Source organism: Schistocerca nitens, chromosome 1, assembly GCF_023898315.1.
Source record: "Schistocerca nitens isolate TAMUIC-IGC-003100 chromosome 1, iqSchNite1.1, whole genome shotgun sequence".
Taxonomy (NCBI): domain Eukaryota; kingdom Metazoa; phylum Arthropoda; class Insecta; order Orthoptera; family Acrididae; genus Schistocerca; species Schistocerca nitens.
Window position 1 is genome coordinate 94326661 of NC_064614.1, and position 24588 is coordinate 94351248.

Sequence of the window (24588 nt, forward strand, 5' to 3'; positions counted from 1 at the left end):
AAATGACATCACCATCACCATATTTGAAATGTGATAGCTCAAGATTCTGTGTTCTTGTTGAGAGCAAATGGCACTATTAAACATAGAGGGATAATATTGCACTTTCATGTTCCAAAAGTGTAAACTGAGTACTTAATCTATAAGGAAGTGTTAATCACATTTTGATTTTGGTTTTTTCCTGTTGGTGAACTGATTGTATTGTCAAAATTATATTTGTTTAAGCTTGAACTACTGGTTCTAATGAGTTATTTTACATCATTAACAGCTTAGTTAGAGAGCTTTAAGGTTTCCTATGTAAGAATTATTAGCCATCTGAACACCACATATCAAGTAAATCCACATTTAGCACCAAACTGCAATACATAATGATTATATGAAGCATGGAGAGTATATAAAAGGTACAGATTATATAAAGCATGACAATTATATTAACGAATTACTCCAATTGCTTCCTTTAGATCCATAACATTTTTCCTCACAAACATGTAAAATGCCAAACATATTATGAAAAAGAAAATTTTTTGCATAATTTGCCATGCTAGTATTTCAACAAAATTTGCTGTATTCTTAGGTACAAATCTTTTTATGTAAATAAAAATGCAAACTAAACAATGTCACTGGTTTGATAAAAATTTATTTTGAAAAAAATAAATATTTGAACAACTGTACTGCTTATGCATTAACATTAAACAATACTGATTTATGTTCTTATCAGAAAATACATTTTAATAAGTAGCAACAAACATTTCTTACACACAGACACATACAAAGCTTATAGTGTCCCACAGGGACAGAGCAACATTCACTGAAAATCTGCTCTCTGAACAAGTCAGATGCAAATCATAACTGCATTTATGTAACACCAGTGCAAAGTAGAGCCACTGTTGTTGACATAATAAAATACTGATGAAAACAATAAACCTAAGCAATATTAATTATTTACTAGGCCATTCATGACCTAGTGAAATGAAAGTCTAAATACTGGAGCACATAGTGCCATCTAGTTTAAACACCTGATAATAGTTCACATAATATGCACACTGAAGAGACATGTGCTAAACTCTCATCAGGTTATTCAGTAGAGACAGAATAAATAGTTTCCATTGTCTTGCTTCTTCTCAAACTCAATCAATGCCAAAAACATCACCGCGTTTTCTGTAGTCTGCATTTGCAAATATATACTCTGCTTCTTTTGCTATTGCACAAATTATTGATCCTCTACTCTTATAGCGATCCGTAAGATGACCAAGCTTTTCCAATCCTTTTATCACTTGCTGGAAGAAGAATAGAAACAATAATAATAAGAATAATAAATATAACAACAATAATAATAACAATAACAAAAAACCTGCTACTACCACACAGTAAAAAACCTTATGCTACAGCAAGTATTAGTCAATGGGAAGAGAAACTGCTTGGGCATGTAAAGGCACTTCAACAACGGAAATGAATAATGTGGGGCTTCAAGAGTTATTTTCTCAGATAATACATAGATCAACATTTGTCCCATTTCTTATCAACTGATAACAGGGAATGCAATTTCCTGAAATGAAGCAACCACAAGTGCTTCCATCAAAAGAAAAGGGGCTGAGAATTTTGACATTTCCTCTGAAATGTATGTCCTGGGTCATTTGTTGTAAATGCTAATTTCATCACAATCTTCTGTGCTTGCTTCACAATGCAGACAAGAGGCTTTCCCATCACCATCCAAAACATATTACCTTTCCTCCAGAACCCAACACTGAATTACTTCTTTCTGTATCACTAACAAATGCTTAGTTCCTACCACCTATTTGGCCGCCATGAACTCCTCTCCCAACATTGTCAACTCCTCAATTCATTGTTTCATTTCTTTTCTCCCTGTCATCATTTCATTCATCTATTTTACACTAATTGTCATCTATGTTCTTTTTCCTTTTAACTTATCTACTTACGCTGGTTATTCTCTCTTTCTCCCTCTGACTTATCAGCTTTCCTATGTGCCAGCTATGAGAACTTTTCTCATCTGATTCTTCATAAATCCCATTGTTCCATTTACATTTTCTTCTTTCTCAGGAAAAAATTTAAATGCAGACTCTGAGCTTTCACTTCAGTGTATACACTCAAATTAATCCCCTTTAATCCCCTACACCTACTCTTACTCCCATCATTACCTGATAACAAAGCAATATTTTATTTTGTTTCTAGTTATTGTTTAATAACATATGTGCATAATAACGACAAACAAACATTTTACATTTATTTGGGTTTCTACTGCTGCAAAATTGCAAGAATCATGATTAAACTTTCTGAGAAATAGATGAATTTTTTAAAAATCTGTATTTTAAATTTTATTTTAATTCATTTTTACTTACATCAAGGACACCATATTCGTAACTCAGCTTCATTGGGTACAGCTGATGGTGAATTCTACTCGCATCTACAGCTTCCTTAATATTATCTCCAAACCAAAGATATCGCATGATAACCTGTTAATGAACCAAAAGATAGTATTTGTAATGATAGTAGTTCTTTTCAGTAATTTAATACTATGAAATAACTGGACATTTAAGAACCTCCCTAGTTATTTCCTTTCAAAGTGTTGTTTCCTTGGGTAACTAGTTCTACTAATCAATATTAAAGACTAGCCCATGAGAGATATGTTTGTTGAAGCAGGAATATTTAAAAAAAAAAATGCTTTGAGTTTCTTTACAAGTAGAATCATCATCTTTACTAATTAGCAGGATAGGTGCTGCTCTTAGAATTATACTATTCAGTTGATGTTTATCTATTACTACAAGATTAGATACCTGCACTTCCAAATTGCTGCTGAAAGAAATGTTTGTATTGAAGTAATAGAAATGTGTTTACAATAAACATACTGCTTCCTATAATGTTGATACATTCCTAGTAACACACTCCAGATAATTTATAGAATTAATCAATAATGTACTTTAAATTTGATTCTGTGCAAACTCCAGAAAAGAAAACACTACTGCAGATGACTGAGGATGGCACACTGGCACACGAGGACTGTATAATCCCACTAGTTTATGAACTTCTGCTCTTCTGGCTTTAAGAGGAGTGACACAAATGCTGAAGACCAGAATGGAGGGAAATCTAGGAGGAGGCTTTTATCCAGTACTTTATTTCAAACCACTTCTGACAATGGTAATTCCTCAATTTGTATTGTGTTCGTCCTGGAATTTCCATTGTTGTAATAGTACGAGGTGCATTCAAGTTCTAAGGCCTCCGATTTTTTTTTCTCCGGACTGGAAAGAGATAGAAACATGCGCACTGTTTTAAAATGAGGCCGCATTCATTGTCAATACATCCCAGAGATGGCAGCATCGTACGGCAGATGGAATTTTACCGCCAGCGGTGAGAATGAGAACTGTTTTAAATACTTAAAATGGCGACTTTTTCCTTACTTGAACAGTGTGCAATCATTCGTTTTCTGAATTTGAGTAGTGTGAAACCAATTGAAATTCATCGACAGTTGAGGGAGACATGTGGTGATGGAGTTATGGATGTATCGAAAGTGCATTCGTGGGTGCAACAGTTTAATGAAGGCAGAACATCATGTGACAACCAACCGAAACAACCTCGGGCTTGCACAAGCCGGTCTGACGACATGATCGAGAAAGTGGAGAGAATTGTTTTGGGGGATCGCCGAATGACTGTTGAACAGATCGCCTCCAGAGTTGGCATTTCTGTGGGTTCTGTGCACACAATCCTTCATGACGACCTGAAAATGCGAAAAGTGTCATCCAGGTGGGTGCCACGAATGCTGGCGGACGACCACATGGCTGCCCGTGTGGCATGTTGCCAAGCAAATGTTGACGCGCAACGACAGCATGAATGGGACTTTCTTTTTGTCGGTTGTGACAATGGATGAGACGTGGATGCCATTTTTCAATCCAGAAACAAAGTGCCAGTCAGCTCAATGGAAGCACACAGATTCACCACCACAAAAAAAATTTCTGGTAACCGCCAGTGCTGAAAAATTGATGGTGTCCATGTTCTGGGACAGCGAGGGCGTAATCCTTACCCATTGCGTTCCAAAGGGCACTACGGTAACAGGTGCATCCTACGAAAATGTTTTGAAGAACAAATTCCTTCCTGCACTGCAACACAAATGTCCGGGAAGGGTTGCGCGTGTGCTGTTTCACCAAGACAACACACCCGCACATCGAGCTAACGTTACGCAACAGTTTCTTCGTGATAACAACTTTGAAGTGATTCCTCAAGCTCCCTACTCACCTGACCTGGCTCCTAGTGACTTTTGGCTTTTTCCAACAATGAAAGACACTTTCAGTGGCCGCACATTCACCAGCCGTGCTGCTATTGCCTCAGCGATTTTCTAGTGGTCAAAACAGACTCCTAAAGAAGCCTTCGCCGCTGCCATGGAATCATGGCGTCAGCGTTGTGAAAAATGTGTACGTCTGCAGGGCGATTACATCAAGAAGTAACGCCAGTTTCATTGATTTCAGGTGAGTAGTTAATTAGAAAAAAAATCTGAGGCCTTAGAACTTGAATGCACCTCATGTTACTTTTGAATTTCTGGGAGACTGCCAATATCTTGCCCATGAACTAGACAAAGATTTTTTCATCAGAATAAAGAACTCTGCTTTACCATGTGCCATTCATAGGGATCTAAAATCAATGAGATCTTTTCTTTCACACAACTGTATTGATTACTTATTTGCTATGAATATATAAGAATCTTTATCAGTCTTTCAGCAAGTTTCCCCTCATAATCAGCTTTATCAGTGAAAGTTGTACATTTACATACATACACTTGCACACAAATACATACATTCACAAGTAATTCTCTTTGTACATCTCCCTACACATATGAGAAAGTTATATACATGGTTGACTTGATGGCATTAGTTACAGTTATCTGATTCCACACAATTACACCTGGTGCACAAATCATTTTAATAAGCATTGTTTATGTTTGTCAGTTACGTTAACTTCACAATGCTACCTGGTGAACATAAAATTGTTTCCTAGAATGATTTGTGTACTAGGATAATCATATGGAATCAAATAATTGTAACTGAGTGGATCTTCTGATTTTACAATGTACGTAACTCCATATACCTCACCACATCCAGTCCTTACCAGCTTCTCTCTTTTTTGATCTTGCCACAATTACACAATGACCCTCACAATGCTATGAACTACTGTAAAGAAGGGGATGGTGAGTTACCAGGCAACTTTAAACCCATAATGGGAAAAATAATAATTGTATCACCACAAAAGGTAAATGGTCAGTCATTTCTGAAATCATTTATCACAGCTGCATTGATCCACATCCATAATGGCTAAAATTTGGATATTTTGTTTTTTATGATTTTTTTTTCCTTCTGATGAAGACTGATAAATCTTACACATAAGATTGTGGCTTAAATTTTTATACTTTCAATATTCATTTATTCTACAGGGGATTAAAGCTACATATCAGTACTTTATGTTATTTCATCTGCAAGACATTCCACTACACATAAATGTACACTTCACCAAGTTCTTGACTTACAGTTGCCACAGCAGTTGTAATTTTTGTTCCACCAGAAGCTCCAATGACAAGTTTCACATTTTTGTTTTCATCAACAATAACTGATGGGCACATGGATGACAGTGGCCTCTTCCACGGTTTAACTGCATTAGCAGGGGAACCTGGGAGTCCAAAATAGTTTTTATACTTGCTAAATGAAAAATCATCCATCACACTGTTCAGTATAATTCCAGTTTGTTTTGAAACTACGCCAGCACCAAAACTGAAAGAAAGAAATAAGGCAAAATTATTTTACTGATACATATATTTCTCACTCACACACTCGCTCATTTGTTCACATTGTCAATATGAACAAATATTTTGTAAGAATCATTTTTCTTCTTTTCCTATAACTTGGCAGCAGGCAGCCATTTCTGTTTGTATCTCAAATGGCTCTAACCACTATGGGACTTAACATCTGAGGTCATCAGTCCCCTAGACTCAGAACTACTCAAATCTAACCAACCTAAGGACATCACACACATCGATTCCCAAGGCAGGATTCGAACCTGCGACCGTAGCGGTCTCGCAGTACCAGATTGCAGCGCCTAGAACCGCACGGCCACTTCGGCCGGCCACTCTGTTCAAGACACCTCATTAGGTTTGAGCTCAGTCTAAGTTGTAAGATTCTACTACAAATTGACGACAAAGGTATTGGATGGTAGTTTTGTGGATAACTTTTACTGCCCTTCTTGTAGATGGGTGTGACCTATGCTTTCTCCAAGAACTGGGCACCTCCCCCCCCCCCCCCCACCCGCTCCAGATCCAATTAAGGAGGGCAAAGATGTGTTGTTGACAATCCATTGAGAGTTGAATCTTCCTGGCAGATTAAAACTGTGTGCCGGACCGAGCCTTTCGCGGGCAAGTGCTCTACCAACTGAGCTACCCAAGCACGACTCACCACCCGTCCTCGCAGGAGGACTTCTGTGAAGTTTGGAAGGTAGGAGAGAAGGTACTGGCAGAAGTAAAATTTTGAGGACAGGTCATGAGTCGTGATTGGGTAGCTCAAGTGGTAGAGCACTTGCCCCCGAAAGGCAAAGGTCCCAAGTTCAAGTCTCGGTCCGCCACACAGTTTTAATCTGCCAGAAAGTTTCAAAACCAGTGTACACTCCACTGCAGAGTGAAAATTTCATTCATTGAGAGATGTTTCAGCATTTGGGCGAGGATGAGGTCTAGCCCTGGGACCGTAATAGGGCAATAGGCTAGGGCAATGGAGAGTTCCCATTAACTGAATGGAGCATTATATGGCTCCAGTAGACTGGTAGTAAAAGATAAGCACGTTCGCTACGCCCGCTGTTTTATGAAGCAAAAGGCGGGGTGGTAGCTCTCAGACACAAAAGCACGACATCATCTGGATCACTAGAATGGCATCATTTAAGGAAATACTTGGTACACATGCAGGGGACTGGAAGCTGTAGAGGTGTCTGAACTTTGCCCATACCTATGACGGAGAGATATGTGATCCAATGGTGGAAATGTACCATTCCCAGGAGTCTTGCTTTTGTTGTCTTATGAGGTAGCAGACATGGCATGGAGCCGTTTAAAGGCAATGAGGTGCAAAGAGTGCTTCTTATGGTGTTGGAGAGCCAGCCTACGATCTCCAATGGCCGCAGGGATCTCTAGGGTCTACCAGGATACCCACCTTCCGACAGGGAGACCCCGAGGAAGAGGGGATGGCTTGGTTGGCTGCCAAAAGAATGGCTGCCGTTGTATGCTGCACAGCCACATTGATGCTGCTTTGTGATGGGAAGCTAAGTACAACAGCAGAGGTGAACCCATCCTAGTCAGCATTATGGAGAACCCATCTGAATGGGCGTTCAGGGGAGCAGTGCTGACGGAGCATCAAGAAGATCGGGAAGTGGTCACTACCACATAAGTCATTGTGGACCATCCAGAGGTTAGATGGTTTGAGGCCAGGACTCCAAAGGAGAGATCAATGGCCAAATAAATTCCACGTGCCACACTGAAGTGTGTGGAGGCACCAGAGTTCAAGAGGTGAAGATTGAGCTGTGTCAGTAAAGTTTTGATGTCTTTACCATGGCCAGTGATCATTGTTCCACCCCACAAAGTGTTATGGGCATTGAAGTCGCCAAAGACTAGGAAAGGTGGGAGACAGGAGAGCCTGAGACACAACATCATTGGGAGGAGATAAACATTACAGATGGTAAAAACCTGATGTGCCCATACCCGAACACCCCAGTCTCCAATGCTGTATCAGGAGGCAAAGGTCACTCACTGTATATAGAGTCCAGCACATACATACAAACTCCACCTGATACCCTCTTATAGGTGGTACAAGTCTTAAAATAACCTCGGTAGCCACGAAAGGCAAGCGTCCAAGTTGCTGGAAACCATGTTTCCTGGATGGCAATACAGAATGCAATGTATATGCTTAAAGGCTGCCGTAGCTCAGCCAGGTAGTGGAAAAATCTGATATTATTCCACAGGAGGATAAGACTGAATACTGTGGGAGCATGAAGTGACCAGGGGGCAGTAGGTTATGACCCAGTGTCATGTACTGCCACCAGTTGAGACATAAGGGGATCCATTGACATAGGTTCTGTGGCACATTGCCTGGGGAGATTTGGTGCCTCAGGGGCCACCAGGATCTCCACCTTGGGCACAGAAAGAGTACATTTCGAGTCCAGTGACATGGGGGCCACCAGAATTTCCTTCATCTTAGAGGACTTCTTTTTGTCCTCCTTGTCCTTCTCCATAGAAGACAAGGATCAAGAAAGTGTCCCTGAATTGGTTTCAGGGATAGAGGAATACAAGAAGTCTGAACCAGCAGCCTGTGGTTCCTTCAGCCACCAACTGGCGTCTTGCTGTGGACCAGCAGGACCTTTTCCTAGCTAGAGAAGCTGGAGGAGGATGAAGTGCCTCTGACTACCGTATTTACTCTAATCTAAGCCACAATTTTTTTCCAGTTTTTGTAATCCAAAAATCGGTCTGCAGCTTAGAATTGAGTGCAAATTAAGCGGAAGTTCTGAAAAATGTTGGTAGGTGCCGCCACAACTAACTTCTGCTGTCGAATATATGTAGCGCTACAGAGGCATACTTTACAGGCACAAAGATAAATACTGGAGCCAAAACCTCTGCGCCAGTAAATAAATTTAAAAAAAAGGTGGAAGACGTGCTTTTTTTCTCCTCCCAGAGTTTCGACCATTGCATTTTCATACATTATCCAACGAAGTAAATAGAAATTCCGTAATGTTCATCTTCGAATGTGGCAGCATTTCAATGTACTACGAAAACCCGACTGACAAGACTGTTTGGGATGTTTGTCAATATGGTCAACCCTACGTTCTGAATTTTTTCCTACCTGTGAGAAGAGATGGTTGCTAATAGGAACTTTTATGAATTGTGAATCACATGCAGTATTCTCTTCACCATAAGACTAATACGAATATAAACATTTTGCCATGTATTCTTTCGTGTTTGCTGCTATCTCATTTAAATCCTGTCTGCCTAATAAACTACGAAACTAGAATGAGACAACAGCAAACGCGGAAGAATATACATATCATGTTTATATTCCTATTATTCTTATGCGTAGTAGTGATACAGTCAGAAATGAAGCACGGCAATTGACTAGATTTTTAAATCTAAGATGACTAATTTCTGTGCAGAATGTAATGTACTAAAGAGGCTTCTGCAAAAATTTTCAAACGGAGAAAAATTTTCGCTAAACTCTCGTTCAGAACATCATCTATCATATGCAGCCTATTATTTGGATCTTGTTGAACGTTATCAAAGAAAGCAGCAAAGAAAAAAAATAGCAGTCTTTTGCTAATGAGACGATTCCTTTTTTTTTTTTTAGTTGTAAGCGGCTGTAGCGTGCACAAAAGCAAGCCATGCCGCGAGCGGCGGCATGTTGTAAACACTCATTATCATTATCAGACTGCGACAAACAATGCATGACACAGTACAATAATGCATTTTCAGCTTAGAGTGACATAAATACCTATAACAAAGAGAACGCCACTTACCAGATCAGAGAAAAATAAGCAATCAATTCAAACCAGACGAAGCACGTGAAAAAGGAAGGGTACCCATATAAATACGGAAGGAGCGCCTGAGGCATAGCAATGGCTACCTGGTAAAGCTTAACTGCTAAGCGTACGACTTGAACCAAACTACTGTAGCTGTATCGTCATTCATTCGATCTAAATTGTGTGTCATATTACTATGGACCAAATTTGTTTCGATTTGGAGGTGCGGCTTAAAACTTTTCTCCCCCCTTGAATTTCGAGTCTCAAATTTCAGGTGCGGCTTACATTCGGGAAATGTTTTTTTCCTTGATTTCGAGTCTCATTTTTCAGGTGCGGCTTAAGATTCGAGTGCGGCTTAGATTCGAGTAAATACGGTAGGGGATGAGGACCGATGTCCCTGGCACATGGGGAGCCAATGCTCCTGAAGTGGATGCAGTGGAAGCACCAGAAGGGGCGCCAACCACCTGGGGAGGACCCACAGTAAGGGGCACAACAGAGAAAGGCACCACTGACAGAAAACATGACGACGTTGCTGCTTTAGCTTAAGATTGTATCAGTTGTCCGAGATTCAGATGCTCATACTTTGTTCTAGCCTCTTGATATGTGAGCTTGTCCTGGATTTTCTTCTCACACTTAAAAATGGAGCAATCTGTTGAGCAAGGAGAGTGGAGCTTGCCATAGTTTACACAGATGGGGTACGGGAACAAGGAACGTTCACGTGCAGCAGACTTCCACAATCCCTGCACACAAGGGTAGCAGAGCAACGTGAAGACTTATGTCTTAACTTCATGCACCTGAAGTATCTTGTAGGAGTAACATAGGATTTCACATCACACCAGTCGACCATCACCTTGACCTTCTCAGGCAACGTATCAAAAGCCAAGATGAAGTCCCTGGCATCAACTTTGTTTTCCCTTGGTTCCCTATGGGCATGAAAAATGAAGTGCACACCCCATTGCTCTACGTTGGCCTGCACTTTGTCAGATTGCAAACGACTGCGGTGAAAAATTATGCCCTGGACCATACTGAGACACTTGTGTGAGGCGACAGATACAGGAATGTCACCCACAAGCAGCACCTGTGATTGGGCGGGAGAGGACTTTTTAATGAGGAGGAAACCCTCTTCATCTTAGAGACGGCTGCAGCTTCCCTGTATTTACCTTTAATGTTTTTCACAAAAACAAAGTCTTTGTGGCCAAATAGGTGTCCCTGTTGGTCATGGTACAGATCATGTATGGGGGAGGAGATTTTGCTCCTTATCTAGACCTGCTTCCCTCCCATGGTGTGGCAAGGGAAGAAAACACATTGGGATCGTATCTCATTGCATCATACGAGGCCTCTCCATTTGGGGAGACTGCTGGCTGTGAGACCACCAGCAGGAGAAAGTTTAAGTCACTTCATGTGCAAACCATCTACCACAGTGCTACCCACTCCAAACGGAGGCTCTCCCCATGTATGCCACCAAGCCACAGCAACAGCTACTTGGCCAGTAATCTGTTGCCTGAAGTCCCTGTGCCAGAATGATGATGGAGACATACTCCATGGCATACATGGGGAGTGTGCAGTACAGGCACAAACAGCGCAGTCCCTACGTGATCGGGGGCTACCATTGCACAGGTACTTCACGACCCCTCCCTCCCCCAATAACAGGATGGCTACTGAGCTGGGTACTGGATGTACTATGACAACAAGAAGGAAGGATGCCAGGGTGGAAGGACACAAAGGCAGAGCACACAACACAGTGGACAACCTTCCCTGCACGGCATGCACTTCCATAAAATCTGGAAAGCTGGCAGGTCAAACCCAATAATGGGGGACCATATAATTGTTAATGGAAAGGGAAGATAGCGCTGAAAATGAAACTAGAAATCAAGACCAAAATGGTGAACAATATCCAAGCAGGGTCTGCACCGAAATGACCATTCGACGGAAAGTCTGAGGATGTAAGAGAGAGTGCAAGCGTAGGTTTGCTGCACAGAAAGCGGAAGCAATGCTGGAAAGGCTAGGGCCCCGTGGTACTCAAGCAGGTACTCACCAAAGTGTGGTGAGCCCCTGGGAGGCCGCAACCAGGATTCAAAATACTCATATTTCATGTCAGAGACCATTGCACTACAAAGTTACATTAGCAACATGAGCTTCAGCAGGAAGGATGGTTCTCATTAATACAAATTGAAATTTAAGGCTTCATCTAGTTTCACTTCAATCTTGAATAGATTCAAAACTATCTAAATGTAGCTGCAGGACACCACTGTCAGTCTCATGAAACCTTCCACTTATCATCACTAAGTTTCATATTCATTACAATCTTAACATTACTTTTACATGACGGGAGGGGGTGGGGCTGAGGGAGGGGTGGGGTGGGGGCAGCAGTCTTAATGACAACTTAAGTGTGAAGTGTAAGGGTTAAAAGGTAAGGGATACAGCAACAATCCCTGTGGCTGCCCAACAACATGTCTGAATGCTTCTGAGCAATATGTCTGCAGTAAATATGACAACCTGTTTCAATTTCATCTGGTTCTCTTCCAGAATGCCAACTTACTGGGTATTGGTCTTCACCTCTCCAGTACCTCCATAAAAACCTCTGCATATTAACCCCCCAAGTCGTCAACAATACCATCATTTTGATAGCTGCCATGCCTTCCACTCTAAGAAGTCTCCCCATATAGGAAGGCCATTGTGGATGGTACATCTACAGTGATTACCTCTTCCTCCACTGCCATACCACCCCCTTCAGTACCCATTTTCAACCATGATTGGAGTAACTGTACCACAGCCTTGACCAACTCTGTGACTACCTACCATCATGCCCAGAACTGAGAAAATTCCACCCACAATCCTTCCTATTCTTCCTAAAGTGCTGTTCAACCAATCTAAAAAATATCCTGGTGCAATCCTATGTCACTCCTATTACCATCCCCTTGTGGAAGACCTAGGTGCAAGTCATCCTGTAAATGTTTATTTAAAGAAATATTCATGAATTGCTAGACATGCAACACATGCGATAGCGGAATTTTCTATGAGCAAAGAGTTATTTGTTTGTAGATTGATGTACCTCATTTAAAACCCCTCATTCTCCTCTTTTCAACAAATATTCTAATGTTTCCAAAAGTTATTCATATTCAAAATTTTCATGTTCCAGAATGTCTGACTCTTAAAATGTACATATTTCCAAAATACAGCACAATAGTTTTATAGACCTGGGTTTTCTCTTTACAAAAAAGTGTGCTATGTCACTACAGTAACTTGTCAATTTGTTACTTTCTCCACTTACAAAATTTCACTTTCTTGTAACTCTTAGTTGGGGTTTGGGGATCTCTTTGTACATTACAATACCCCACATTGAACAGTACCTAAAACTTTACCATTTTCTAGTTATACCAATCTTAAACTAATGTCTTTGCCCTATTATATCTTTGCGTCTTTTAATTTTGCTGTCTTTAGTTAACTAAAACAAAACAGTCCAGAACTTTGTCAGTTCATAGTTTTCTACATTACATGTGTCTAAGTAAGTGTGGTGCAAAACACCTAAATCTTTCATATAATTACATTCATTATGTATGAACATTCTAGTAAGTATTGAGTTACAGTGTATATTTACTTTTCATCATCCTGTGCCTGACAATAGAAATGATAACTGCTACAATGTCAAGGGAGTCTGAAGCAAGCAGTCAATACACAATCAATGTAGTCTATGTCTCATTACATAATTTTCAGTTCAGTTTACACCATGCATTCTGGGTCTACTAGTGAAATAATAATTGTCATTTATTTCTCAGTCAATCAGCATCAGACTGTTAAAATGTGACGCCACTGTTTTCAGCAGAATCATTTAAAACAAACAATAGGTTGGTTTTCAATCTGTGAACTTTGTGAATGTTTCTTAACTAGTGCTACTTGCTGATCTATGTCAAACATTCATACTGCTGCAGGTTTAACAACTGATCATCAAAAAGAGAACATATATGCCAAAAATAAAGACAGAAAATCATTTGTTGCAATGTTGTGTTTTTTCACTAACAGCTATCCATCAAGTCCATTAATATAAGGACAACACTAAGTCAGATTATGAGACTTACAAGGTGTTATTTCAGGTCAGTAAGGCTACACAATGGCTTAACCTTTCACGTATCTTGTAGGTATGGTAACCTCTTTGGGAGGGCATGTCAGACAGTTTCTACTTGTATAACTTAACCTTGTAAGGTAGTAAGAGATTCAGAGCATTGGCAGCCTGTAAAGCAACAGGACATTCTTCAGACTGCCAATGACATTAACTTTTTCCCCATATGATTGACAAATGAAGCAAAAATTGCTATTCTATTTGAAGGATTTTAAAAAGTAATCACAAAACAATTTGAATAAATTAAATTCTCAAAGCTGAGAATGTTAAATATGTGCACCACTGAAACACTATTCTATAAATGTAATGATAAATATTACAAGCAGTTTCAGCACACAGCTTTCCCTCTTTACATTACATTTAACTTCTTTTGGGTAAATACTATATACGTACGTACGTACGTACGTATGTATGTATGTAATAATAAATTTTCTGAGCAGAAAGTTTAAAAAGATGGTCAATACCGCACTTAAATACATGTGCAAACACATGTTACCACTTGCTTACTCTTCGTCTCACCATTGTTTCATCACCCATTTGAGTGACAATGTGTGAACAATTCTTTCAATATGTACTCCTCATGTCTAATTTTGGTAATGAGCAATGTGGTAAATATTATTCATTTTAATATATGGCACATGTGAAGGTATTTATTCGCCCTAAGTCATCAGTTGTGTCCTTAGACCTAACTTCATTTGTTCAAGAATAATTATTAAATACATTCCAGACAATGGAAACTCCAGGTTGGAATATCAACAATGTGGTGTCACCGCTAGACACCACACTTGCTAGGTGGTAACTTAAATCGGCCGCGGTCCTGTAGTAATGTCGGACCCGCGTGTCGCCACTGTGGGATCGCAAACCTAGCGCCACCACAAGGCAGGTCTCGAGAGACTGAGGAGACCTCAGCCCGAGTTGTACGGACAACATAGCTAGCGATTGGACGTGCTAAGCCTTGCTCTCATTTGCCGAGAGATAGACAGTAGAATAGCCCTCTGCTAAGTTAACTGGCGACCACCTAGCAAGGCGCCATTTGTATCAGTGCCTATAGCTTACTAATATTCAAGAGAGATGTATTCCAAGGACTAATTAAAAGTTAAGTAACACGCATCTACGTACTTTTCTTCTTATTCATTTATAAGTTCTCATGTTCCAGACTTCACGCCCGTCTGCGTTAGCCTTGCGTGCCCTATCGGCTACAGCATTGTGTCTGGGCTGTATGGTCTAGACACAACATTATTGAATCCCATCCTCGTCGCCAATAATGTTGTGTCTAGACCATACAGCCCAGACACAATGCTGTAGCCGATAGGGCACGCAAGGCTAACGCAGACGGGCGTGAAGTCTGGAACATGAGAACTTATAAATGAATAAGAAGAAAAGTACGTAGATGCGTGTTACTTAACTTTTAATTAGTCCTTGGAATACATCTCTCTTGAATATTAGTAAGCTATAGGCACTGATACAAATGGCGCCTTGCTAGGTGGTCGCCAGTTAACTTAGCAGAGGGCTATTCTACTGTCTATCTCTCGGCAAATGAGAGCAAGGCTTAGCACGTCCAATCGCTAGCTATGTTGTCCGTACAACTCGGGCTGAGGTCTCCTCAGTCTCTCGAGACCTGCCTTGTGGTGGCGCTAGGTTTGCGATCCCACAGTGGCGACACGCGGGTCCAACATGTACTACAGGACCGCGGCCGATTTAAGTTACCACCGAGCAAGTGTGGTGTCTAGCGGTGACACCACAAACAATATAAGGAAAAGAGATTGTTACTCACCATAAAGATGATATGTTGAGTTGCAGAGATGTACAATGGAAAGACGCTTGCAAATCAGCTTTTGGCTAAAGCCTTTTTCAGAACAGAGCACGCGTGTGAGAGTTCTGTTTTCTGAAGAGGTCTCTGGCTGAAAGCTAATGAGCAAGTATCTTTTCTTTATGCCTGTACACAACTGATCGTGTCATCTTACAGTGAGTAGTAATCTACCTTTTTTTTATATTGTTTACATTCAGTACATTTCTTAATTCCTGTAAGCAGATGCAACTAACACCCCAAAGTCTAGATAACTACTGTACACCTTATTGATCCTCTTATCAGTTTCCCCATCCCCTCATAACACAACACCTGCTAAACAACTCACTCCCCTTCATTGTACATGTGTCTATGATCCCATCCATAATTCCGTCCTCGTTTTTAATTGTTATACAATTAAACCTTTTGTGGAAAGTGGTTTGTCACGGTAGTGAAGTACAATGTTTTTCATTTTCTTTTTTGGCTGTTTTTGTTTGTACACCTAAAAATGAGTGATGCAACAAAGAAAAGGAAATTTGTGCCTTTAATGTTAAGTCAGAAGCATTGAAACAAGCTGACAAACGAGAAACAATTAGAAAACTTGCCCCCTAAATGGTGTCAGCAACATCATTATCAGTGACCGGTGAAGAAACAGAAAAAAAAACTCTCTGCAAAGAAATATTCTGAAGAACCTCTTAAATGAGAAACTATAAAGAAATTTGAATTTGGAAATGAAAGAAAGTGAGACATTATTCATGTGGTTTTAGCAATGAAGACAAAAGGGGACTCCGATTTCTGGTCCAGTCTGGCAGAAGAAACCTTTGTTTTTAGAAACTGGCTGCAGGAGGGAGATGACAGTTTCACCACTAGTTTGGGCTGGCTCAAGATGAGGAAGAAGAATGACATTACAATGAAATCCACACCTTTAGCTACTGACAGGCGTTGATAAATATCAATGGGGACAGTTGAAAATGTGCAGCCCAACCAGGACTGGGACCCGCAATCTTCTGCTTACATGGCAGACACACTGACTGAGCCAAGGAGAGCACATAGTGTGACTGCAGGGACTTACCTCTGGCACGCTCCCCGTGAGACCCACATTTCAAACTTACTGTCCACACACTATAATTGTAGTGCCCGTGCCCACTATACTCATTACTCGTGGTAGTCAATCTACCAATACCAGTAAGAGTGTGGGCCATGTGAGTGCATCTGCACTGAAGAATATCATTGGCCGGTAAGCCTTATCTATATGAAGATGGTATCTGTTCCTTCAGACATGTCCGAAAGAACAGATACCATCTTCATATAGATAAGGCTTACGAGCCAATTATCTTCTTCAGTGTGGATGCACTCACATTGCTCGAACTCTTACGGGAATCGGTAGATTGACTGCCTCAAGTACTGAGTATAGTGGACAGGGGCACTACAAATGTAGTGTGTGGACAGTAAGTTGGAGATGTGGGTATCACGGGGAGTGTGCCAGAGGTAAGTCCCTGCAGTCACACTATCCTCTGTGTCCTCAGTGACTCAGATGGATAGAGCATCTGTCATGTAAGCAGGAGATCCCGGGTTCGAGTTTCGGTCAGGGCACACATTTTAAACTGTCTCCATTGATATTTATCAATGACTGTAAGCAGCTAAAGGTCTGGATTTCAACGTAATTTCATTCTTTGAGAGCTACAAGATCACCAATGGTACCTGTTCTTTCGGACGTGTCTGGTGACACTGGCCGTTTTGGAATTTACTTTAAAGTTAAACAACATCATAACTGAAGAAAAAAATTTATCTAATGAACAAATTCACAACTGAGATGAAACTAGTTTAAAATTCAAAATGTTACCTACAAAAACTCTTGCTTTTCATGAAGGAAAAAAATTATTCTGGGAAGAAAAAAAGTAAAGAGCAGCTCACAGTTATTGCAGCTTCAAATGCAACTGGAAACCATATACTAAAACTGGCCACGAGTGGGAAGGATGCCAAGCCAAGAGTATTCAAGAATGTTATCATGTCAGCTCTTCCAGTTATCTACACACATCAAAATAATGCCTGGAAGAACCAGGGAATCTTTATGAACTGGTTTTTGAACTCATTTTTACTGCAGTACAAACAGTTTTTAAGATGAAAGGGACTGCCATGCACAGCTATTTTGACAACGGGTAGCGCATCCTCGCATCCAAGTAAGGAAGTGCAGTACAACGGGATTCATGCCATTTCTTCCATCAGACATTACCAGTTTGGTTCAGGTAATTGGTCAAGGCATTCTGGAATGCCTGAAGAAACAGTATCGTTGGCGATTGCTACAGCCAATCTTGCATTTGGGATACAATGAAAACATTGCAGAAGCTTTAAAGTAAGTTACTGAAGAACATTGTAGAATGTATCAGCAAGTCTTTTAGCAAGGTAAAGTCAAATACAATTTCTAAGTCAAGAGAGAAATTCTACTGGAAAGTAGGCCTAACAAACAGAAAATTTTGACGATGAGGTCATCATCTGTTGTGTCATTTAATCAGATGGTTGCCAGACTGTGAAGAGATAAAACTTTGAAATAACTGACTGATTAAATGGTTGGAAGTGACACAGACTTCTGTAACTGACACGGTTAACACCCCAACAGTGTGAGAGTGGTGGTGATGACGAGACTGAGGCTGTGACATGTCCCACCCATGGCTATGCTGCACTTGAGGCCATCATGAACAGCAGCCTGAGGCAACAGCAACCGTAAACAGTTCTGCAGACACTGGCATGATATTGTTGCATGGCAACGTTCCTGCTACATCAAACGAAGGATGTTACACCTTTATTTCATGAAGTAGATTATTATCATACTCAAACTAAAACCTTTATTCTACCAATGTAAATACCTACATAAGCACTTTGTTTTAATAAAGTTCATATTTTGACACCTGTATTATTTTCAAGTTCACTTTATTTCTTCTCTCCATAAATTTCGATAGGCTGAATTTTCAATACTTCAGTGTTGTCCCATTCAACTAACTATCAAGACTAAACACACACACACACACACACACACACACACACACACACACACACTTACTAGATGTTCACAGTGCTTGTAACAGAGACAGCATCCCCATTAGGTCCTATTATTGATATATGTGCCGTCCCGTGATCATCCTTGTTGTAATAGACAGCACCATAGTGTTTTGGATCTTGGTAAGTTTGTGTATCATTAATCTTCCTTCTAACTGTCTCTGCATATTCCTTTGACTGCAGCATGTTGACAACCTGTAATTATTGCACATTTGTGTTTATTTTGATGAAATCTAGCATCTAGTAATGTAAAACATATAAATAAATCAAAAACGTTTATTATATCAAATTATAGTCCATGTGCAAAATATGTAGTCCTTAACACTAACTGGCAGATTTTTAGACACTTTGCCCTTTCCTCTTTCACATTTTAAAGTAATCTCCTGTTTTCATTGCAAGCAGTTCTCTTTCAAAAATAAATAAATAAATAAATAATATGAGCCACACATTAATTGTCTCAGTTGTGTCTATTTAGTCACCATGATATTATTTACTTTTTATTTCAACAGAGAACTCCAACACACAGTGGAAATATATACATGCATGTAAACCACATGAAGATGGGCATAATCTTGAAACTGGTCATGTGTTAAATAAAATCACCTCCTATTATGACTGGCAGTGGTTGTTATTCTACACCCTACAAAATAACAGTCACGGAATTCACTTGCATCCGTTATGGATAAAGTTCACTAAATATTGTATACTTTTTAATTTTGATATTGGTACCGTCATAGTCAACAGTGAAGTTTAATTTTCATTGCGAGAAATTTTATGTTGTGAAGATACAGTAATATTTAACGACAAATTCAGGCTCAATAAAAGGAGTATGCTGTGATAAACATTATAGCTGAATATTAGTCTTGTTAAGAAAAGATTGTGTTAATGCATAAAGGACAGTACTTTAATGACAACTGAGACATAACCACTGGTGTATTATGAAACAGAGAGGGACTTCCAACAAATAAAATTAAATTTCCTAGTACTATACCTGTTAAATTTATAATACAGCAGTATACACAGATATTTATATAAGAGACTGATGGAAAATGTAAAAGTCAATACGAGTTCGCTTAAATTAACAAATATGTTACACATAGAAACTGAACTTGTTGCAACATTATTTGTCCAAGGCGGAGGGGGTGTAGGGGGGGGGGGGGGGATATGTGGTGTTATATATCAATCTGGAAGAGTGATGTGGATCTCTACATATTTCTTTATCACTGAACGATATTCGTGAATGAAAGAATGATAAAACAAGTTATTATTTTAACAGTTGCCATCCTTTCCAAGTCAAGTGTTCCCTCCCATACAGTCTTGGCATTCGAGGCAAATGTATTAGTTTAGATATATACTCTTTGCAGCAATACACTACCATTCTCACATCAGCTTTCACTGGACGTATTTACCCCAACAGCGTAGTTAAAAAGCAAATTTCCCAGACCATCACATCCAACCTTGGTACTGCTGATCCCTCCACAAAACAATTTATGAGGCCACCTCTTGTCACTCAATACTATCCTGATCTTGAATGTACTAATCAGCTACTTTAACAAGGCTATGACTTCCTAAAAGTATGCCCTGAAATGAGGCCCATTCAGTCGACATTTTGCCCACCTCACCTAGGATAGCTTTTCGCCAGAGCATGCTCGACAACGTGACAGACATGAACTTGGGGCCTGTTTTACCACACATGCCATCTTTATTCTTCTCTGGTGGGAACTGATTATTTAACATGCCTTTGATTCGTGACACCCATCTGGCCTTCATTTACATTAATATATTTGGTCTCAGCATTTCTTCTCAGTGTCGATTCTGTTCTCCACTCCCTTTTAGTTTTCTATATCTTTTATTTCCCCCCCCCCCCCCCTCCCAAATCTACCATATATAATGCACTTAGCATTCCACTCTTATTAATTTCTGCATGATGTTCTGTCAGTACTCTCTCTTGCTTATTACCCCATCTTCTAACTAAGTTCTCAGGTTTTCAGATCTTGTCCAGTCCTGTCACTAAACATCAGTCTTTCTCTCTCATCCTGTCCATTAAGTCTCCCATGACTCAGGGTTCTCTGTGACTTTTCCATCATTCTCACCTTTTCCTAAACCTCACTTTTCCGAGCTAGCTAGGCATTCATTTAACATGTTAGGTAATTGGAGATTAAGTCCAGGTAAACTAAAGAAGTGGTTTCATGTATCACCCTGTATTCAACGTTGCTTGATTTTCCATTGCTAGCTAGCTAGTTAAATGATGACCACAACAAAGATGGAACAATGCATTAATGAAACAAATTAACTGAATTTGTCTACCTTGTGGATGTCCACAGCACGACTCACTACTTCCACTACCCATACCACCACTTACGCCATTTGTTCCTCAACCCAGCATTAATTTCCATGAATCCTGGAGATGGGAAATTTTTCTGCAAAATATCCTCTGAGCAAATGGATACCTCTATGTCATTGCCCAGTGATAGTTGATTCAACATGTTTGCACTGATGACACATTTCAGGTTATATTAGTTTAAGAATTATTTGTAGAACTTGGATGACAAGTGGTTCTGGAATTTAAATTACACAATACTGCCCCACAAACCACAGACATTGCAGATGGCCATACTGAAGGTGCAACCACAATGGAGAGGTATCTGGGAAGGGAGCAGGCAAATGTGTGATATCTGAAGAGGGGCAGGAACCTCTCCAGTAGTTGCGGGAGCAACAGTTTGGATGTGACGTATCTGCCCTTTTAACACCAGCCACCATAGCTGTGCTGTACTAGCACTGCAAACAGTTTAAAGCAAATGGACACTAAAGCCATTACTATCATGAGGGAATACAGCTTTGTTGTATGGTCAAATGATGGCATTCTCATGGGTAAAATATTCACAGAGGTAAAACAGTCATCCATTCAGATCTTTGGGTATGGAATACTAAGGAGGAAATTGACAATCTACAGATCAGAGCATGAAACCTTAGATCCTTTTATCAGGTAAGTAGGTTAAAAAATTTGAAAAGGAGAATGGATATGTTAGACGTAATGAGAAACAGTGAAGTACCAAATAGTGGCAATGCAGTAGTAGGTCTAATAACGAATAAATTGGTATGCAGGTAAGTTACTAGGTACAGCACAGTGAATACATTATCACAGGTAAGACAGATAGAAAGCCAAGACCCACCCAGTTGTACAAGTTTATAAGCCAACTACCGTGTTTGATTTAACACACACTATAAAAGCAGTCAATAAAGAGCCTCACAATCCAGACCAACATTCTGGAAGTCACGTACCTGATTAGTCCCTTTATCTGCATCATTTGTATACAAACATACTTTATCATGTTGTCAATTAGCAAGTTGCAATGCTGAGTGAATCACAATGACCATAAATTTCTGAATTATAGCTTTCAAAAACTGAATAGTCCAAACTGACTTATAATTAGAGCATGTAATGAGTACAGTGTGACAGTGTAGTGAGTACAATGTGACAATGGTTTCAACAATAAAATTGCGTTAAAAGTGTATTCAATTTTTTTGCAATGACATGTTTGGCAACTCTTAATTATTCAGGTAAATCAGTACCACACTGCTAAAGATTTTGCCTCAGTTTGTGCTTTTCTAGGTTCATCACCTTCTGCTGAATAAGTCATACTGTATTTTATAGGAATGTTTCAAGACGAATGTGAAAGATAGTCGAAGTGACATCACAACATATTCATGCGAGCAGTCGTCTTTACTCGTTTTCTGTTTGTTGTTAAAAAAAAATTGTGATTATTATTTCTTGTTAAATAGTAGCAAGATGAATCCAAGAATTAAGGCACACACAGAGCTATAGTACTTAAAGAATAGGGTTTACTACTCACAATATGCTGGCTAAGATGATTAAAAATAACAGACTGCTCTTACCTGACTAATGTTGAGGAAATGTGGATCTCCCAATTCTGTTCTGCGTGCATAAGCATATTTAAATGCTTCAACTGTTCTGTGGTATGTTGTTATAGTTTGATTTAAATCTGAAACACTTGACGCTGTGAAGTTGTACCCATTTAAGATATTCAGTATGAATGCCAGGAGAATGCCACTTCCAGGTGGAGGGACACTGTATAAGGTATGCTTTCCATGAAGCTCTGCTGTCACAGGTGACTCCCACACAGCCCTAAGAATGATGTAAACCTAATTACAATTTGTAAAAGTAAGCTAAAAACAAAAACTAGAGTTAAAAAACAAATGGACATAATGGCAATTTATATTTCTTTAAGGTACAGTGCATTACATGAATGACAACTGATTTCATTTATCTAGCAGTTAAGCAGAGAGCAACTCTGAATTGGTTCCTGTGTATAGTTTGTTACTGTTGCCAAAGACACTGCCACTGAGTATAAATGCACAGACAAGTTGTTTTAGCATCAAATACATTACAAAATGGCTATCAGTTTACTGTTTTGTACTTCTTGCACCATTCCTCAGATCAACACTGATTATAAATATCTCAGCTTTACCATAGCTTTCTCTTTAAAGTGAATTGGTCTTTTTTCCCCCTTAAACTACCCAGTCACCAGTCTTGTAAACGCTTTTACTCACTGAAGTTGTTCAGCTGATTTCTAAAGTGAAGAATCCTGTAAGAATGATACATCCTCAATATTCTCAGTCTCCTCCAAATGCCTGTGGAACATTCATTCCTCTTTACACCCTGCAAGTGTGCATGCAGTAGTGTTCATCTATTATGCTTCTGACAGATCTACATCTACATGATTACAATGCTGTTCACAATAAAGTGTCTGGCAGAGGGTTCAATGAACCATCTTCAAGCTGTCTCTCCACCCTTGCACTCTCAAATGGCGCGCAGGAAACACAAGCACTTAAATTTTTCTGTGTGAGCCCTTATATCTCTTATTTTATTGTGATGATCATTTCTCCCTATGTAGGTGGGTGCCAACAGACTGTTTTCGCAATCAGAGGAGAAAACTGGTGATTGAAATGTCAAGAGAAGATCCCACTGGAAAAATAAAAACCACCCTTGTTTTAATGATTGCCACTCCAATTCACATATCATGTCTGTGGCACCATCTCCCCTATTTCACGATAATACAAAATGAGCCGCCCTTCTTTGTAGTTTTTCAATGTCATCCATCAGTCCCACCTGATGCGGACCCCACACTGCACAGCAGTACTCCAGAATATGGTGGACAAGCATGGTGTAAACAGTCTCTTTAGTAGACCTGTTGAACCTTCTAAGTATTCTGCCACTGAATCGCAGCCTTTGGTTTGCTCTACAACATTATCTATGTGATCGTTCCAATTTAGGTTATTTGTAATTGTAATTCCTAAGTATTCAACTGAATTTACAGCCTTCAGATTTGTGTGGCTTATATTGTAATCGAAATTTAGTGGATTTCTTTTAGTACTCATGTGAATAACTTCACACTTCTCTATTCAGGGTCGACTGCCACTTTTCGCACCATACAGATATCTTACCTAAATCAATTTGCCATTCGTTTTGGTCATCTGATGACTTTACAAGACGGTAAATGACAGTATCATCTGCAAACAATCTAAGACGGCTGCTGAGATCTTCTCCTATGTCGTTAATATAGATCAGGAACAATAGAGGGCCTATAACACTTCTTCTGGGAACGCCGGATATTACTTCTGTTTTACTCTATGACTTCCCGTCTATTACTACGAACTGTGACTTTTGACAGGAAATTGTGAATCCAGTCGCACAACTGAGGCAATATTCCATACGCATGCAGTTTGGTTAGAAGACTGCTTGTGAGCAACGGTGTCGAAAGCCTTCTGGAAGTCTAAAAATATGGTATCAATTTGACATCCCCTGTCGACAGCACTCATTACTTCACGAGTATAAAGAGCAAGTTGTGTTTCGCAAGAATGATATTTTCTGAATCCACGCTGACTATGTGTCAATAAATCATTTTCTTCGAGGTAATTCATAATGTTCAAATACCGCATATGTTCCAAAACCCAACCGCAAATCGACATTAGTGGTATGGGCCTGTAATTCAACGGATTACTCCTACTTCCCTTTTTGGGTATTTGTGTGACTTGAGCAATTTTCCAGTCTTCAGGTATGGATCTTTCTGTGAGC

General features: G+C 39.7%; 1 protein-coding gene across 5 annotated transcripts in view; it reads right to left on the bottom strand.

Annotated features, from left to right (window-relative positions):
• Positions 1 to 618: 618 nt before the first annotated feature.
• The window catches only part of LOC126241704 (scoloptoxin SSD14-like), a 588477-nt gene continuing 564507 nt past the window's right edge, over positions 619 to 24588 (bottom strand). For all 5 annotated transcript variants that reach the window (XM_049948033.1, XM_049948032.1, XM_049948031.1 and 2 more), the window contains 5 exons: positions 22389 to 22638; positions 18496 to 18686; positions 5525 to 5765; positions 2355 to 2468; positions 619 to 1274 (listed from right to left, as the gene is read on the bottom strand). In XM_049948033.1, the coding sequence (XP_049803990.1) occupies positions 1125 to 1274; positions 2355 to 2468; positions 5525 to 5765; positions 18496 to 18686; positions 22389 to 22638 (946 nt within the window). In that variant the 3' untranslated portion in view covers positions 619 to 1124. The remainder of the gene's footprint in view (positions 1275 to 2354; positions 2469 to 5524; positions 5766 to 18495; positions 18687 to 22388; positions 22639 to 24588) is intronic.